The 20,352-nt window shown below is 45.5% G+C and overlaps 1 protein-coding gene across 4 annotated transcripts in view; it reads right to left on the bottom strand.

The window, feature by feature from the left end:
• The window catches only part of WWP2 (WW domain containing E3 ubiquitin protein ligase 2), a 146,751-nt gene that overhangs the window by 73,787 nt on the left and 52,612 nt on the right, over window positions 1-20,352 (bottom strand). For all 4 annotated transcript variants that reach the window (XM_061387763.1, XM_061387760.1, XM_061387761.1 and 1 more), the window contains 2 exons: window positions 13,229-13,366; window positions 11,131-11,227 (listed from right to left, as the gene is read on the bottom strand). In XM_061387763.1, coding sequence (XP_061243747.1) covers window positions 11,131-11,227; window positions 13,229-13,366 — 235 coding nt within the window. The remainder of the gene's footprint in view (window positions 1-11,130; window positions 11,228-13,228; window positions 13,367-20,352) is intronic.

The raw sequence follows: 20,352 nt of genomic DNA, 5'->3' as shown, positions 1-20,352 counted from the left end.
TGCATGCTGCAGGGGAGCCACCACCTGCAGCTAGTCCTCCACTCCTCCCTCTCCAGTTCCCACATCAATGCTCTTGATCCCTAGGTCCTAGGGACCTCAATCTAGGAATCTCTAGGTCCCTGAGCCTAGCCTTGGCCTCCACTGTGTCAAGACATTCCTACCTTCTTCTGCCTTCTCCTGTGTCCCTTCTCCTACCCCTTCATTCCAGGGGCTAGTAGACTCTCCGACAACAAGGCAGCGAGGTTCTGGAAGCAGTTTGTTGTTTTACTTGCTAAGTCATGTCCAGCTCTTTTGCAACCCCACAGACTGTAGCCCGCCAGGCTCCTCTGTCCATAGGATTTCCCAGGCAGGAATACTGGAGTGGGTTGCTATTTCCTTCTCCAGGGGATCTTTCCAACCCAGGGACCGAACCTGTGTTTCCTGTACTAGCAGGCGGGTTCTTTACCACTAGTGTCACCTGGGAAGCCCAAAGGAATGAGTATGTGCTGTATTCAAATAAAATTTTATTTACAAAAAGAAGTGGTCAAGAGGATAAGACAAACTCAGACTGGAAGAAAATATTTGTAAAAACATATCTTGATAAAAGACTGTTTTCCAAAATATACAAAGAACACTTAAGACTCAACAACAAGAAAAGGAAAAACCTGATTTAAAAAATGGGCAAAAGGCCTGAACAGACACCTCACCAAAAAAGATATATACATGGCAAATGAGTATATGAAAAGGTGCTCTACATTATATGTCATTAGGGAAATGCAAACGAGACACCACGACATGCCTATTAGAAAGGCCAAAATCTAGAATACTGACAACACCAAATGCTGGTGAGGATGTGGAGCAACAGGAACTCTCATCCGTTGCTGGTGGGGATATAAAATGGTATAGCCATTTTGGAAGACAATTTGGCAATTTGTTACAAAACTAAAAGTACTCTTTTGCTCTTACCATCAGATCAGATCAGATCAGTTCAGTCGCTCAGTCGTGTCCGACTCTTTGCGACCCCGTGAATCGCAGCACGCCAGGCCTCCCTGTCCATCACCAACTCCCGGAGTTCACTCAGACTCACGTCCATCGAGTCAGTGATGCCATCCAGCCATCTCATCCTCTGTCATCCCCTTCTCCTCCTGCCCTCAATCCCTCCCAGCATCAGAGTCTTTTCCAATGAGTCAACTCTTTGCATGAGGTGGCCAAAGTACTGGAGTTTCAGCTTTAGCATCATTCCTTCCAAAGAAATCCCAGGGCTGACCTCCTTCAGAATGGACTGGTTGGGTCTCCTTGCAGTCCAAGGGACTCTCAAGAGTCTTCTCCAACACCACAGTTCAAAAGCATCAATTCTTTGGTGCTCAGCCTTCTTCACAGTCCAACTCTCACATCCATACATGACCACAGGAAAAACCATAGCCTTGACTAGACGAACCTTTGTTGGCAAAGTAATGTCTCTGCTTTTGAATATGCTATCTAGGTTGGTCATAACTTTCCTTCCAAGGAGCTCTTACCATACAACCTAGCAATTGCTCTCCTTTGTATTTTTCCAAAGGAGTTGAAAACATGTCCACATAAAAATTTGCACAGGGCTGTTTACAGTAGCTTTGCTCAAAATTGTCAAAACTCAGAAGCAACCAAGATGTCCCTCAGTAGGTGAATGGATAAATAAACTGTGGTATGTCCAGATTATGAAGTATTATTTCAGTCAATTCAGTTCAGTCGCTCACTTGTGTCCAACTCTTTGCAATCCCGTGGACTGCATGCAGCATTCCAGGCATCCCTGTCCATCACCAACTCCTGGAGTTTACTCAAACTCATGTCCATTGAGTCGGTGATACCATCCAACCATCTCATCCTCTGCCGTCCCCTTTTCCTCCCGCCTTCAATCTTTGCCCAGCATCAGGGTCTTTTCAAATGAGTCAGTTCTTCACATCAGGTAGCTAAAGTACTGCAGCTTCAGCTTCAGCATCATTCCTTCCAATGAATATTCAGGACTGATTTCCTTTAGGATGGACTGGTTCGATCTCCTTGCAAGAGTTCAAGGGACGCTCAAGAGCTTTCTCCAACACCACAGTTCAAAAGCATCAGTTCTTTGGCACTCAGCTTTCTTTATAGTCCAACTCTCACATCCATACATGACTACTGGAAAAATCAAAGCTCTGACTAGATGGACCTTTGCTGGCAAAGTAATATCTCTGCTTTTTAATATGCTATCTAGGTTGTTCACAAATTTTTTCCAAGGAGCAAGCATCTTTTAATTTCATGGCAGCAGTCACCATCTGCAGTGATTTTGGAGCCCCCCAAAAAAGTTTGTCACTGTTTACATTGTTTCCCCATCTATTTGCCATGAAGTGATGGGACCAGAAATATTATTTAGTTCTAAAAAACAAATGAACTATCAAACCATGAAGAGACACAGAGGAACCTCAGATGCATATTACTAAGTGAAGGGCTACAATCTGAGCTACAAATTTTATGATTCCAGTTAGATGACATTCTAGAAAAGGCAAAACTATATAGGCAGTAAAAAGATCAATGGTTAACAGGGAGAGAGGGATAAACAGACAGAATACAGGAGATCTTTAGAGCACTGAAACTATTTTGTATAATGCTATAGCATATTCAAAAGCAGAGACATTACCTTGCCAACAAAGGTTCATCTAGTCAAGGCTATGGTTTTTCCTGTGGTCATGTATGGATGTGAGAATTGGACTGTGAAGAAGGCTGAGCGCCAAAGAATTGATGCTTTTGAACTGTGGTGTTGGAGAAGACTCTTGAGAGTCCCTTGGACTGCAAGGAGATCCAACCAGTCCATTCTGAAGGAGGTCAGCCCTGGGATTTCTTTGGAAGGAATGATGCTAAAGCAGAGACTCCAGTACTTTGGCCACCTCACGCGAAGAGTTGACTCATTGGAAAAGACTCTGATGCTGGGAGGGATTGGGGGCAGGAGGAGAAGGGGACGACAGAGGATGAGATGGCTGGATGGCATCACTGACTCGATGGACGTGAGTCTGAGTGAACTCCGGGAGTTGGTGATGGACAGGGAGGCCTGGCGTGCTGCGATTCACGGGGTCGCAAAGAGTCGGACACGACTGAGCGACTGGTCTGATCTGATCTGATCTGATAATGGTGGATACATGTCACTATACATGTGTCAAAATCATAAAGTACACAATACCAAAAGTGAACTCTAATATAAACTATGGACACTGGGAGATAAAGTCTCTCATTATCATTTGGGATGATGATTTGTCAATGTAGGTTCAATGATTGTAGCAACACAAACCACTCTATTGTGGGATGCTGACGGCATGCTCCCCGCTGCGGGAGGCTGTGTATATGTGGTAGGTGGGAAATCTCTACTTGCTGCTCAGTGTTGCTGTGAACCAAGCACTGCTCTAAACAAACAAACAAGTGCAGCCTGGATTTGACCTGAAGACCATGGCTGGCTTCAGCTATCATCCTGAATATCTTGTGTCAACATTACCAAATGACTAGTATGTCTAAATGTGCCAAGTCCTCTTATTCTCAATTGCCTTTGCCGACGCTGTTCCCTCAGCCTGAGCGACTTCCCTTTCCCCAACTTCACTGGTCTGCAAACTCCTTCAAAATACAGATCAAACATGTGAAGTCTTCCCCTACTATCCCCTGGTGGATTTAGGTAACTTTCCACTAGCTTCGCTCACCACCACTATGGGGTCCATCACACTACACTGGAACTGTCACCTCTGTCTCCCACCAGATGCCAGTCCTCAATGTCAAGGGCCATGACTTTTTTATCTTTTTATCTACAACCCAGCTCACAGCCTGGCATTCATGTTTATGGAACAAATACTGCCTCCAACAAAAACTGCCTCCAATAAAGACCAATGAGATAAAACGGATCTGAATAAACAAACATTCAATAGGGAATTCCCTGCTGGTCTAGTGGTTAAGACTCTGTGCTTCCACTGCCAGAAACCTGAGTTCAATCCTTGGTCAGGGAACTAAGATCCCACAAGCCACGTGGCACAGCCAAAAAAACAAAAACAAAACCCTAAAACAAAAAAAGTACAATAATGCATAATTTTAATCAGTGCAGAATTAATAAATTAACATATAAATAAATGTGTACTTCATCTCGATAATGACTTTTCAATGTGTGGCTTTGGGAATGCAGGGTAGCTCTTGTCCATGGTCTCAACCCTATTCCTTACATACCATCTACTCAGAAGAGAGCCCTGCAAGCTCCTTCTGTGCAGGAACCGGGTCTCAGTTATTACTATATGAGTAAACAAACTACTCATATTCCTTTTCTTACTCCTATCTCTTCTCCAGCAATTGTAATGAGCCTACAGCTAGATTTTAAGTAGAAGTTATTGGGTGGGAGACCTGAATGGAGACCATAAAGACATTTGGATCAGCGTCACGCTGACAGGGTGACATCGCCACATCACTGCAGGTTGAAGGGACTTCCCTGGTGGTCAGTGGTTAGGAATCGGTGCTTTCACTGCTGGGGCCCCAGGTTCAGTCCCTGGTTGGGGAACTAAGATCCTCAAGCGGCACAGCGTGGCCAAAAATAACTAACTAACTACAGTTCCGAATCAAGCACCTTTAGTCATCTCAGTGGAAGGACAGGCGGCAGTGGCCAACAATGACAGAGAGTGGCCCAGCGCCTGAAGGCTCAGTTCCCATCTGCCTCTTACTCCCATTAGCTTGGCTTCCCGGTCTTCGCTGGTCCCCCAAGGACTTCCAGCAGTGTTCCCAGCATCCTCTCGCTCGGTGAAGTTTATTTTTCTTTCCTTTCTGGGCTAGGCTGTCTGCAGACACAGCTGATGAGCTATTTAGAGCTCACCAGAGACCTTGGGCCTTTCCATGTCTCTGAGATTAGGGCTTTTAAATCTCCAGAGGTCACTAATGCCAAGGCAAGGGAGTCAATAAATCTGATATGCTTTCATCAGAGCAGGATAAAAAGGGAGAGAGGAAAGGAGGGTGGATGAAAACTCTATCATAGGAGGGTATGAACTCACATGTCAAAGAACTGGGTGGGAGCTTGTTAAAATGCAGATTCTGACCAACACGGCCCAATACTGACGGCTGATGGGGAACAGAGGCCTCCAGCCCTTCACACCAAACACACACACAAACATGCTCATGCACACTCATGTACATTCACACATATTCTTACAATAAATACATATATAGTATATAATAAAGAAAAATTAATTACTTAAGCCCCTATATCTTCTTAACCAAGATCTCTTTCACAGATTTCAGGCCTATGAGTGAAAAACTTTATGAACCCAAAATCCAATTCAACGCATTCTTCCATTTGCTCATACCATTTCCCTGTATGACGATGGAAAATCTATAGGGATTCTAGACAGAGGAGCTAGTTGTTCAAGTTGGAAGAAATATTTTTTTCTCATCGTTTTTTTTTTAATGTTTTGTTTCGTTTTGGGGTATATCCAGTTAAGGATTAACAATGTTGTGATAGTTTCAGATGAACAGTGAAGGGAGTCAGCCATATATACACAGGCATCCATTCTTCCCCAAACTCCCCTCCCATCCAAGCTGCCACATAACATTCAACTGAGGTCCATGTGCCATACAGTAGGTCCGTCTTGGTTATCCATTTTAATATAGCAGTATGTCCACACCCATCCCAAACTCCCTAACCGTCTCTTCCCTTCCACCTCCCCACAACTGTAAGTTCATTCTCTAAGTCTGAATCTCTTTCTGTTCTGTAAGTTTATTTGTATCATTTCTTTTTAGATTCTGCATATAAGAGATGTCAAAGGATATTTATCCTTTTCTGTCTGCAAGTCAGAAGGAATCTTAAGTCTGTGCTTGGAGCAACAGCACAGTTCACAGACAGTTCTATGATGGTTTCACCCATCGGTTGACACCACCTTAACTCCCTAATTTCAAGTAATAGCCAAGGAGGAGGGGGTAAAATCACAGGTGATGAAGAATCAGCAAACCACAGAGGGATTCCAATGCTCTGGCTTTCCACCTTCAGTCTGGAATTTCTCAACCATTTCTCACCTGACAGTATCTCTGAAGAGGGCTGCCAGTACCATCGGGGATCCCCCTGCTGGGTTCTTTTTTGCTCCATGCTCACCCCACTGTTAGCTTCTCTAGTTAACACTGTTAGCCCCTAAGCCACTGTACTGAACCCTTGGACGGTGGACAAGTCTCTCTGCAAACTTCTGCCCTCCCTCTCCTCAGTGTCTTCCTCTCCACACACTCATCTCTTCTCTCTCAGAGCCTCCCATGGTGTGAAACTTCACATACATTGCACATGCCATGAAGACTGCATGTGGAAAGCAGACACCATGCTTCTGGCAAGCGTCATGCAAGGCGATGTGTGCACGACACCGGGCACACAGGAGATCTGCAAAACCTGAATTGACTTAGGCACAGTTCCCAAGTCAGCCCTCATTCCAGCAAAATAAAACAAACACTGGGGGATTATTGGAGGGTGTGGAAGGCTTTCCCCATGCCAACTGGCACACACTTTCCCAGGGGGCTTCGCAACACTGGAACAGGGAACACGGGCTGAGGACGCAGGCCGGGACAGCACACGCACAGACAGAGCCCTGGGTACCCCACGTAACGGCCCCCACTCCAAGCCCAAAACGGCACCAGACTGGCCCTCTCGGGCCACCAAGATTACTGCTATTCTGACACACAGTCCCATACACTCACAGACAGAGCCTGGGTACCCCACGTAACAGTCCCCACTCCAAGCACAAAATGGCACCAGACTGGCCCTCTCAGGCCATCATGATTACTGCTATTCTGACACACGGTCTGGCAGTGGCCAGCTTTCATCTGGATCCTGTTCCCAAGGCCCAGATGACATTCTCCCACCTGAGATCTTTAAGTGATGGAAGCGCAGCCGCCAAGGCCAGTGTGGAGCATCATCTTAGAATCACCAGCTCCACTGCTGTAAAGATGAACAGGGCGGAAGAGAAACGAGTGCTCGTCATCCAGCCTGGAGAAAGCCAAAGTTCTGAAACCTGTCTGCCTCAACGGTAGACGACAATCTCTGCAACCAAACACCATCCCTATTCAGCTTACCTAGATTGGTAGATGATAGTTTCTGTATTGTGAAATATATCATGCAAATGAAAGAATATATTAAATATTCAGTTAAAGAAAAAAAAAAACCCTGGGCTAAGAAATAGCATTCCCAGTACCCAGAAGCTTTCATTGTGCTTTTTCTTCATTAAACCCACCCACCAGTGACAACCACCCTCCTGAATTCAGGGTTAATGATTCCCTTCTGTTTTTTACAGTTTTACCACCCACGAAGGTATCCATAAAAAAAAAAAAAAATATATATATATATATATATACACACACACACATGGTTTAGTTTTACGTTTTTAAACTTTATATAAATGACATTATACTATATACTTTTTCTGTCATCTGCAGCTCTTGTTCAACATTATGTTTCTGAGATTCCAACACATTGATATTAACTTTCTATTCCCCAATTTTTGCTACCAGACAGCATTTCATTGCAAGACTATACAACAGTGTGTGATATGAACTCTTTCTTTACTCAACCAGACCCACTGAGTGGATACTAACGTGGCTGGTCTGCTAATAACTTTATGCCATGGGTAGTGATACCGTGCTGGCTTCCATGCAGCAGCCCAAATGGCAAAACAACTAGAGATGTTCTACCTGATGACTCGTAACAAGTGGGAAAGATCCCACTAGGAGACAGAGCTACGAGGTCCTGTTCAGCAAGCACCTGGAAATGTTGTTGGATGAACTTGGGGAAATGAATCCTTAAGATACAGCTCTTACACGGTTCCAGTTCTATAGCTTTATAAAGCAGGGGCAGGATAGGAAAAGGCTGCTTTCACACTGCAATCTTCACCTTCATGGGCACATCAGAGCACCTTTGATCATGGAGAATAGCACCCAAGTCCAAGAAAAACCTACCCTTTCAGACGGCGAAAGCTAAATATTTAGTCTGGGAGGCAGCGGGCCGAAGCCCGTCATTCTCTCTGCCACAGGAAACCAAGGACAGCGGAGGATTGTCCCTGAGTCCTGAAGGTTTGATTCATCACCCTCCTAACTACAGACTCCTGGACAGGAATGCTTCATCATGCGTTACGTCCCAGGTTTGGGGGTGGGGAAGTGGGGCGTGAAAGACAGTCTCCAGATGCAACTCCTGGCCACCTTTACTGCGCAATGTCTGTGTGCAAGGCCCTCAGATGGTACTGTGTGTTAGTCACTCAATTATGTCTGACTCTTTCTGACCCCATGGACTGTAACCCTCCAGGCTCCTCTGTCCATGGGATTCTCCAGCAAGAATGCTGGAGTGAGTAGACATTCCCTTCTCCAGGGGATCTTCCCAACCCAGGGGTGGAACACGGGTCTCCTGCATTACAGACAGGTTCTTTACCTTCTGAGCCACCTAACTCATCCCAATTAATTCCTGCAGTGATCCCCTGAGGCAGGCGATACCCCCATTTTACACCTGGAAAGACTGAGAGGCTGAGAAGTTTGATGACTTGCCCAATAATGTAGAGCAAGTCAATGACAGGTCAGGATTCAGTCTACATCTGCTGCCAGAGCCTCACGCTCATCCACTAGACCACCCTGCCACTCCCTGTGTGCACAGTGACTTCATAAAGGCCATACATCCAGGTGTTTGCCACCAAATGGCAGTGGGTTCCACACGAACATACAATGAATACCTAGATGGCAGAGGCCTGTGAAAATTCACAGACCACACGTAGAAAATGAAGCAGCAGCCAGACAGACAGAGGAGGCTCCCAGATGGCTTCACTTACCTACAAGCACTTTGTCCACTGACAATTAACTACCAATGAATGTCCACTGTGTGTTGTGGGCAAAGTTGCGACCGATTTTCTGTTGAAGTCTGGCTACTGCTCTAACAATCAACAGCCCTCAACACAAACAAGAGCACAAAGGAGGGCTATCCAGATATGTGAATGTCAAGGTCTACCAATCAGAGAACTTCACAGAGCAACAAACAGCTCAAGAACTTAAGTCCGAACCTGTTAAGAGCCTAACGCTGCCTTCCTCCAGCCCCAAATTAAGTGACATCAGTTGTGCTTGACACAAATTTTCCAGTCAGCTCAAAGACCAAGATGGCAGTGACAAGCACCAGGGCTCAGAGGCAGCATTCTCACAGCGAGCACCTGAGGTGTTCCTCTCCACCAGCCACTCGTCACTGAAAAGACTCTGTTCTTCTAGCTCTGAGTGCCAATGGTGCCACTGCTGATACAAGATTTGCCAGTTGTATTGTTGGTACTTGACCCTGTGAGACTCCAGTAGTCATGTATGGATGTGAGAGTTGGACTCTAAAGAAGGCTGAATGCTGAAGAACTGATGCTTTCAAATTGTGGTGCTGGAGAAGATTCTTGAGAGTCCCTTGGGCAACAAGGACATCAAACCAGTCAATCCTAAAGGAAATCAGTCCTGAATATTCATTGGAAGGACTGATGCTAAAGTTGAAGCTCCAATACTTTGGCCACCTGATGTGAAGAACTAACTCACTGGAAAAGACCCTGATGCTGGGAAAGATTGAAGGCAGGAGGAGAAGGGGACGACAGAGGATCAGATGGTTGCATGGCATCACCAACTCAATGGACATGAGTTTGAGAAAAGTCCTGGAAATAGTGAAGGATAGGGAAGCCTGGTGTGCTGCAGTCCATGGGGTCACAAACAGTCAGACACGACTGAGCAACTAAACAACAACCACCCTGTGAGACCCAGCTACTTTTCCCAACTGAAAGTCTCTCTTCTCCGTGACAGACTAGGTGACCCATCTTCAGGAAATGAGGCCAGAGCTCTGCAGAAGCTTGGAGAAGAGACAACAGGGAAATGGTACCTCTGCTCCTGATGATGCTATAGACAGAAGATCCAAATGCCTAACCCTCTCTTGTTCCTGATGCCTGCTGGCCTTCAAGACCTCACAAGCCCTCAAGACCACAAGATCTAGACAGGCTGATCGCTGTCCGCAGTGCAGTCTTTCCAGATGCTGTGGGTATATAGCAGCCCCAGCTCGCTATATACTCTGTTTCTTAAAGCATCATTCCCCCATGCCCCAGGACTTGTTTGGGAAGAGTCTACTAGTTATTCACCTGCACTCTGGTTTACAAACTACATTCCATATGATTCTTTTCCTTAAAATTTCTTTAAAATGTCTTGGAATTTTGTACAGTGTAACAAACAATGAAACAATAAGCAATATATAATAAAAACTCCTCCCCATCTAATATACTTAAAACTATTCCCCTGCCTGGGAATTTAGTGGCCATGGAGATGAGTATGCACCATTAACACAGGTGTAAGATGGAGATGTCAATAAATAAAATTAAGTCTAAAAATAACATCATTTGTGATGCATATATAACAAGTATAATACAGCTCAGACTCTGAGTGCAGGAAGTCTGAATCAGCACTCCAAAGGGAATCATGGATCATCCCCACAAACAAAAATGTACAGAGAGAAAATGTCACATACACAAAAACACTGCTCTGGGGACCTCCCTGGTGGTCTGCTGGTTAGAAATCTTCCTGCTAATGCAGGTCGCAGGGGTTTGATCCCTGGTCCAGGAGGATCCCACAGGTCTTGGGGCAGCTAGGCCCGTGCACCACAACTACTGAAGCCCGTGTGCCCTAAGGCCCATGCTCTGCAACAAGAGAAACCACCGCAATGAGGAGCCTGCACACCGCAACTAGCGAGCAGCCCCAGCTTGCCATTAACTAGAGAAAATCTTTGCACAGCAAGCCTAAATAAAAAGGAAAGAAAAAAAAAAAAAAGAACGACTGCTCTAAGTGTTCCTTTGTATTTCCTGGAAGGATAACTGTGGCCATGGTACCTGATCATCAAAAAGCAGTCAAGCTCTGCTCAACTGAGCAATAAACAACTTGGTCCATCCCATCTTTGTCAAGGAACCACTGACCCATCTGGGAATCCTGAGTTGTGTATTCCCCTCTGGGCCATATTAACATACTTACAAGTCTTGCAAGTCAGTTACAAGCTCTCTGGAAATTTCTGACAGTTTCTAACATAAACTGTTCCTCGTCACTTTCCCACATGTTTTCAGGAGCTCTGAGCAACTCCTGGCTCCCCCTCCTTCACAGGGCAGGAGGAGGATGTCTTACCGGGATCTCCCACCAAAGCAGTTTGTGCTGGGGGGCTGGTGGCGGTTCTCTGGAGCGACGGCTGTCCCGCTGGATTCTCTTGAAGGTGGCTGTGAACCTGGAAAAGGGACCCATCGTAAGAAAGAAACATTGAGAAGCTCACACCTCTGTTCGAGATGTGGGTACGGCAATACCGCTAACGGCGTGTTTCCACCCCCAACGGACAGCGAGTGTCCACTAAGCTGCAGCTGCCAGCCCAACAAGGACAGGTGAGATCTGAATGGGGCCAAGGAACAAAGGGGCTCAAACCTGGGAAACACTTCCTCTTCCTCAAGACCTTCAAGAACGTCTCAGGCACTTTACAAGCATGTTGCCTTACATATTAAATGAAACCACACCACGTGAGACAGAGGCCAGATGCTGACCACGCAAAGTGGGGGCAAGGAATTGGGGCATCTCTCCACATCACAATCAGCAAGCTTTTGAAAAGCCAAATCAAGGACGTCCCTGGCAGTTCAGGGGTTAAGAATCCACCTTCCAATTCAGGGGACATGGGTTCCATCTCTGGTCAGGGAACATACTACAGGACAACTGAGCCCACAACTAGAGAGCCCGTGGGCCACAATGAAGACCTGATGCGGTCAAAAAAAATAAATATTTTTAAAATAAAATTTAAAAAACTTAATAAAGTCAGATCAGATCCAATCTAAATCAAATCATGACAGTCTCCTGATTAAAAACCCTTCAACAGCTTTCTGCTTCTTATGCTGTAGTTCCAAATCCTTATTGAGGTCTTGGAGGCTGTGTGATCGAACTGGCCTCATCTCCCACCACTCTACTTTTCTCACTCCTCACTATCCAACTGGCTGTCCCTATGCCTATGAAAGGCCACACTCGCTTCCATCTGAGAGCCTTTGCGCCTGAGACCCCTCTACCTCTTACTCAGCCACCCCAACACCTCACATCCCCACCTTGGCCTGTCTAAACTCATGTTCTAGCAAGTCTCAGCTAGAGACTTGCTAGACCTCAAAGAAAACCTTCTCTGGGTCCCTAATGTAGATGAGATTCCCCCTAAAGTGGAGGAACCTCACACCACCCAGCACTCTTCCTTCCTAGCAGGTCAGTTATGATTATATAATTATTTGTGCATTTACTCGTTTGGTGTCTAATATCCCCTGCCCCTGTCAAGTAGATCACAAGCTCTAGGGAACAGAGACCATGTGAATTTTGCCCCTGCCATCCGGCCAGCACCTGGGCCAGGAGCTAGTACATACCCAGTGCTCAATTATGGACATATGTGCTGAACGAGTGAATGACGCGTGTTCTCTAGATGCACCTAAAGCGCCCCAAGCACCATGCAGCCCAGCTGAGGGAGGATTTGCAGCAGTAAGGCCCATCCAGTCACTGAGACTCCACCCAAATGCCCTTGAAACAGAACTGGAATCTCACCCCCTGCACCTATGGAAAGCCTGGTTGGGGCCTGGAAAACGCCATAGTTACATCACATTTAATGAGAAAAAATTATGCAGAGAGCCAAACCATTTCAGACCTCAGATGTCATGAAATAATTTCCTGCTAGATCCAAAGGTGACTAATTTCAAACTAGATGAAAAGAAACAAACCGCCCACATTCAGGACGAGGCAGAAACCACTCTCCGATTTCCCTGCTTCTTGCCTATGTGTTGCTGGTGTGAATCTCTGAGACACACGGTTCCCCTCTCCCAATCAAGACCATCTCATAAAAGATACTCTCAAGCTTCCCAGGGAGTTTAAGTGCATTCGGAAGAAGAAAAACAGGCCCAAGTAACATTTAATAAAGATGTTTTATTTTCCAAAGTCCGTGTGGGATAAAAAGATGTTTCTCTCTGTTCTCAAACCAAAACAACAACACACTCACAAAGACTTGACATTTATTTTGGTCCTTTATCAGAAAGCAGTCCTTGAAAAATCATGTCATGACTGGGATCCACAACGCTCAGAAGAGTCAGGGCTGGCTAAGCAGTACCTGAACCCAGATATCTGGTAGAGAACCCAGCTCTGGGGACCTCCTCAGCCCTGCCCTGCCCCGCCCCACCCTGCCCTGTCCCGGCACAGCCCTGGGGAGCAGGGCGGCACTCACCATCCGTCACAGCACTGCCATTAGGCACACTTCCCAGATCAACAGTCGGCCCGTCCAGGAAAATTGTCAGCTCACCACCCGAGACAACACCGCCTTTGTTCTCTGTCTGCAGGTTCAGGGTCAGCTGTGTGTTCTCCACTGTTGGACACAAAAAGCAATGTGGATGGACAAACGCAAACGCACACCAAGGTTAAGATTCTGTAAGTTATGAGCTCCCACTTCACCAACTTTGGCTTCCCTGGCAACATTTTTCACTGCATCTTCAAACTTGTCTTAAGGCATGGAAAAAGGAACATGGAGGAATATGCCTAACTGTATTATCAGGCTGGTGGGGAAGGATGTGCTTGTTTTTTCTTCTAAACATTTTAGAGCATTAGGTTTGCTAGGTAATTTCTATATTACTTATATGTTTGCTTATATCTGCAGGACCAAAAGAAAAGAGTAAGAGATACTGATGGTATGCAGAGGAAGAAAGCAGTTCCAAGCAGCATCCCCCAACCAGTATAGAGTCTAAACAGGTCAAGAGACACTAAAGAAAAGTCATCAGGAATCATCTCTACGTAAACAATTGTAGAGACTTATTATCTGGGCTAAAAAGTTTGGTTTTTAAATTAATTTTTGGGGGGGCCATGCCTCAAGGCATTCGGGATCTAGTTCCCTGACCAGGGATTGAACCTGTGCCGCCCCACCCCCGCCCCCACTGGCATTGGAAGCACAGTCTCAACCACTGGACCACCAGGGAAGCCCTAAAAAAGTTGTTTTTTAATTTTCAGTTCTGGAAATGTTTTGCTTTGAAATAAGGAGTAAAAAAAGTTTACAACAAAAGCTCAGTACGGGCAAGTTAGTCCCGTAGTTACATGGTCCTGGCTGAGTTCCATAAGGAGAGACTAACGGACACCTGGCTCCATGAGTTGAGGTGAGAGGGCAGCTCAGAGTCACCCAGCCCTAGAACACTCGGCAAGTTCAGCCCTATGGGCAAAGAAGAAACAGAACAAGCCGACACGAGGCAGAGGCACCAAACCCCAGGGGAGCTGGAAACTGATGCATACACACACCCGACCCCACCACTGAGACCGGCCACACGGAATGGCCTCCATCCAGTTACTGCCCGGGATCCACAGCCTCCAGCTCAGGGCTGTTCAATAATTACCGAGAAAGGGCAGCGTTTATGAGAACTTCCAAAGAGTATGCAGTCCTTCCACGCCTCCCCACATCTTACAAAGCCAGACCAGGAAAATGCCATATATTCCAACCTCCCTCCCTGCCCACACTACCCATCAAACCACCACTTCATTTTATCTCTTAGTTGCTACTGTATTATTATAAGCTGGTTTTCTAGAACAAGGCAGGGTATGTATAAATAACTCTCCATGAGCATTTCCTAGAGACAACTGCCCCCCACCAAAGAGAGTCTGCCCTGCATCTCTCTAAGAAACAGATACAGTCCTTTAAGAACTTAGACCCCTAAAAAAGTCTTGATCAATTCAAGGATCTAAGGTAGGAATCAGTTATCCTTCAGGCTTTCGAGCTCTCAAGGCATCTCTCCCTTCCTTTAACTTTTCTTCTCTGCAATGGATCTCTCTGAATCCTTTTGAGTCTGTTTTCAGTCAGTTTCACTAAGGTGCTTGGTGAGTTTCAAATATTTCTAGAAATGAACATGTGTAGTCTGAAAACTAGTTCCTTCAAAAACCCAAGAGGGACTTCCCTGTGGTCCAGGGACTAAGACTCCATGCTCCCAATGCAGGGGATCAGTGTTTGATCTCTGGTCAGGGAACTAAATCCCACATGTTGCAACTAAGACCTTGTGCAGCCAAATAAATATATATATACTTTAATATTTCTATAGGACCTCCCTGGTGGCACAGTGGTTAAGAATCAGCCTGCCAATGCAGGTGGTCCTTGGTAAGGGAAGATTTTACATGCTGCAGAGCGACTAAGCCTATGCGCCATGACTACTGAAGCCAGAGCACCTAGAGCCTGTGCTCCACGAGAGACGCCACCGCACTGAGAAGCCCCTGCGCTGCGGTGTGGCTCCTGCTTGCTGCAACTAGAGAAAGCCCGCACACCACAATGAAGACCCAGCACACCAAAAATAAATTTTTTTTAATTTCTATAAAAGAACACTTGTAACCTGAAAACTAGTTCCTTCAAAAGTCCAAGAATGGAGAAAACTAGGAATAGAACCATATGACCCAACAATTCCACTACTGGGCATATACCCTGAGAAAACCATAATTGAAAGAGACGCATGTGCTCCAGTGTCCGTTCCAGCACTATTTACAATAGCTAGGACATGGAAGCAACCTAGATATCCATCGATGAATGGATAAAGAAGTTGTGGTGCATATATACAATGGAATATATTACTCAGCCATAAAAAGGACACATTTGAGTCAGTCCTAATGAGGGAATGAACCTAGAGCCTATTACACACAGTGAAGTCAGAAAGAGAAAAACAAATATCATATATTAACACATACATAGATTGAGGGCAGGAGGAGAAGGGGATGACAGAGGATGAGATGGTTGGATGGCATCACCGACTTGATGGACATGAGTTTGGGTAAACTCTGGGAATTGGTGATGGACAGGGAGGCCTGGCGTGCTGCAGTTCATGGGGTTGCAAAGAGTCGGACACGACCGAGCGACTGAACTGAACTGATACAGAATCTAGAAAGATGGTACTGATGAGCCTGTTTACAGGGCAGCAAATTGCTCAGACGGTAAAGAATCTGCCTGCTATACAGGACCTGGGTTTGATCCCCGGGTTGGGAAGATCCCCTGGAGAAGGGAATGGCTACCCACTCCAGTATTCTTGCCGGGAGAATACCAAGGACAGAGAAGTCTGGTGGGCTACAGTTCACGGGGTTGCAAAGACTTGGACGTGACTGAGTAACACTCTCAGTTTCACAGTGGAGATGCAGACAGAGAGAGCAGACTTGTGGACTCAGTCAGGGAAGGAGAAGGTGGGACGAATTGAGAGAGTAGCATGCAAAAACATAAATTACCATATGTAAAACAAACAGCCACTGGAAATGTGCTACATGACACAAGGAGCTCAAATCAGGTTCTCTATGACAACCCGGGGTAGGGTGGATGGGATGGGAGGCGGGAGGGAGGTTCAAGAGGCAGGGGACATATGCATATCTATGGCTGAATTGTGCTAATGTATGGCAGAAACCAACACAATATTGTAAAGCAATTATCCTCCAATTAAAAAACAAACTCCAAGAGAGGGGAAAGAACCGAGGCATCTGAACCAGCAGCATCATTTGCCAGCCATGCAGATGAGCCACCGTGGAAATGGACCCTTCAGCCTCAGTCTAGCTTTCAGATTATTGCAGCCCACCCAGTGTATTGAGTGCAGCTTCATGGAAGACCTCAGGCCAGGCTGCCCAGCTAAGCTATTCCCAAAACCTGACACACTGAAACTATGAGATAATAAATGTTCACTTTTTCTTTTTTTTCATCAAGAAGCATCTCCCTACTCTTCATGCTGAGATCCAGGGCCTGAGTCCCTAGCAGGCAGTAGAGCTCAGAGGTCTAAGACAAGTAGCAGTTAGGCAGACTGGATTCAAACACAGTACCTGGTGGGCTGCCGTCTATGGGGTCGCACAGAGTCGGACACGACTGAAGCGACTTAGCATAGCGTACCAGTTAGGCAGACTGGAGTACTTACCTTGAGCATTAGTCTCTCAACCTGCAAAACAGGAGTAAGAACACACTTTCCAGAGAATATATGTTAAGAATTAAATAGTATCTAGTAGGTTCCTGGTAAGCTGTCATTTTTATTATGCCCCTGTTGTGTTGTTCCTTTAATAATTTTTAATTTAGAAGAAAGTTTTTTTGGTCACGTCATGCAGTATGTGGGATCTTAGTTTCCTGACCAGGGATCAAACTCTAGCCCTCTGCACTGGAAGCATGGAGTCTTAACCACTGGACTGCCAGGGAAGTTCCTGTTATCTCCCTGTTCATGGTCCTGTTTTTAGGCTGGAGAGTCCAAATTTCTCTTAGTCTAACTCATTCATTGTATATTCACTCTTCTCCTGACCTTTCTAGGCCTTTTTCAGGCTTCAGCAAAAGAGTCAACAAAAGTCTTCCAAGGTCACATATCCATCACAAGGACAAATGGTCTTCCATCTTATTTCTAGGACACATCCTAAAGATGTCTGACATGCCATTGTTGGAAATGTGCTGGGATAATTCCCTTCTTGGTATCTCAAAGGCCATCACTTTACAAAGAGAGTGTAGACACCTTCCTCCCTCCTTCCTGGAGGGATGATATTTGACAAGAAACTAGAGGAGCCCAAGGCCTCTTGCTGCTAATTTCCCCCTCCTGACAGCCACCCCACTGTGGTCTTCTGACAAAGCCAGGGGCACAGACTGAATGTTCCTCTCCACTGGGGTCATGTCGAGGCGCCAACTCAATTACCTGCTCACCTTGTCAAGCAGTGTCATTATACACATGTAGGTTCAGAAGTTACCTTACAAGTCTTGGAGACACATTTGACTTTCAAAAAGAGCCAGTGACAGGGGAGATTTTTCTCTTTAGTATTAGTCGCTCAGTCACGTCCAACTCTTTGCGACCCCATGGACTATAGCCCACCCGGCTCCTCTGTCCATGGAATTCTCCAGACAAGAATTCTGGAGTGGATAGCCATTCCCTTCTCCAGGGGAACTCCCCAACCCAGGGATCAAACCCAGGACTCTGGCACTGCAGGCAAATTCTTTAATGCTGAGCCACCAGGGAAGATCCCTTTAAACTAAGAACATAACCCTCTAGTCCTTTATTTACTAACAGAGAAACACTTCAGAGAGACCTCTGGCCGTTAGTGTCATAACCAAGTAACTGAACTGAGCATCACTAAGAGCAAGACAATCCAACACCCACATGCTTCCTGACATGTTACAGGATGAAGTACACAACAGCACTTTTAAAGTCTTCTTATAGGACTTCCCTGGTGGTCCAGTGGTTAAGAATTCACCTGCCAAAGCAGGGGACATGGGTTCAATCCCCGGTCCAGGAAGATCCCACATGCCAAGGGGCAACTAAAGAAAGTCTCTGGGCAGCAATGAAGACCCAACACAGCCAAATAAATAAATAAATAGTCTTCTTAAAAAAGCATTTAACCTGAATCCAATCAGGCCACTAAACCTCCTTCCCAGATTACATGAAATAAGGGGACAGAGGAACAAATTCAGTGATACCACAAGACAGCAATCAGACTAACCCAGAATATGGGACATCTATAGGGCAACTATCCCAGGCTCCTTGAAAAGCCAATGTCACTAAAAACATTTAAAATGGGAGGTGGGACAGGCAGGAAGAAGACTCTTGGATTTAAAGGAACATAACTACCAAATGTCTTGTGTGAATTTTGACTAAGTCTTACTTTGAAAAATATATTCTTGGGATGACTGGAGAAATTCACATCCAGATTGGATATTGAATGATGTCTTTAATTACCATTTATTTTCTTAGGTTCAGTAATGGCACTATGTCTGTATTTAGGAATGGTTTCATTCTTGAGAGATCCAAGATGATATTAGGATGATATCTGCACTTACTCTCATGGTTTTGTAGGCTGGAAGAAGCACAAGCTGGAATCAAGATTGCCCGGAGAACTATCAATAACCTCAGATATGCAGATGACACCACCCTTATGGCAGAAAGTGAAGAAGAACTCAAAAGCCTCTTGATTGAAGTAAAAGAGGAGAGTGAAAAAGTTGGCTTAAAGCTCAACATTCAGAAAACGAAGATCATGGCATCTAGTCCCATCACTTCATGGAAATAGATGGGGAAACAGTGGAAACAGTGTCAGACTTTATTTTTCTGGGCTCCAAAATCACTGCAGATCGTGACTGCAGCCATGAAATTAAAAGATGCTTACTTCTTGGAAGGAAAGTTATGACCAACCTAGACAGCATATTCAAAAGCAGAGATATTACTTTGCCAACAAAGGTCCATCTAGTCAAGGCTATGGTTTTTCCAGTGGTCATGTATGGATGTGAATTGGACTGTGAAGAAAGTTGAGCCCTGAAGTATTGATGCTTTTGAACTGTGGTGCTGGAGAAAACTCTTGCAAGTCCCTTGGACTGCAAGGAGATCCAACAAGTTCATCCTAAAGGAGACCAGTCCTGGGTGTTCATTGGAAGGACTGATCCTGAGGCTGAAACTCCAGTACTTTGGCCACCTCATGCAAAGAGTTGACTCATTGGAAAAGACTCTGATGCTGGGAGGGATTGGGGGCAAGAGGAGAAGGGGACGACAGAGGATGAGATGGCTGGATGGCATCACCAACTCGATGCACATGAGTTTGGGTGAACTCCGGGAGTTGGTGATGGACAGGGAGGCCTGGCATGCTGCGATTCATGGGATCACAAAGAGTCAGACACAACTGAATGACTGAACTGAACTGAACTGAGACAAGTTTTCTGGAATGAAGTGTCATGATATCTGCAGTTTACCTTCAAGTGGTTCAGGGAGAGAAAAAAAAATGCACACACTCACAGGCTCACACACAGAGGTGAAACAAATGTAGCAAATTCTTAACGAGTGTTGGTTCCTGGTAGAGGGCATTTGGGTGTTCATTGTGTTATTCTTTCAATTCTTTTGTATGTTGAAAAAACTGCAAGTTAAAAAGTTGGGAAAGAGGTTGTTTTTTTTTTAATTGGCAAGGCTATTACAAAATTAAACCTCTGAGAACAGAACACTCTATTATTCTCTTAAAAAAAAAAAAAACACCTGAGCCAGGGGAGTCCTACAATGCATAATGGGACTAAAGAAACCATTAGCTAATTGAGTGACAGACTCGAACATACAGGGGAGGCTGAAAGAAGTGTGGCTGGAAAACATATACTGGAATCTGAGCTATAAATAGCAACGTTAGCCACCTCGCCTCTGGGGCCCTCAGGTTTCACTCCAGCCATGCCATGCACTCCACAAAGGGCCTTTCTCTTGCACCAGGTCTTCCCCGGACCTTTTCAGGCACTGCTCAAAAATCAAAAAGCTGATGAAAACATGGGTGTTATAAGTCGAGTTCCAGAACTGGAACCAGATTCAGCATCGGAGGCTCACTGACCTCCTTCAATCTCGTGCAGCCCTGCTCCATCTGCGGTCGTGC

The sequence above is a fragment of the Bos javanicus genome, chromosome 18 (genome assembly GCF_032452875.1).
Source record: "Bos javanicus breed banteng chromosome 18, ARS-OSU_banteng_1.0, whole genome shotgun sequence".
Lineage (NCBI taxonomy): Eukaryota > Metazoa > Chordata > Mammalia > Artiodactyla > Bovidae > Bos > Bos javanicus.
The sequence above is the reverse complement of the archived record's forward strand: the minus strand, read 5'-3'. Positions and strand labels throughout refer to the sequence as shown.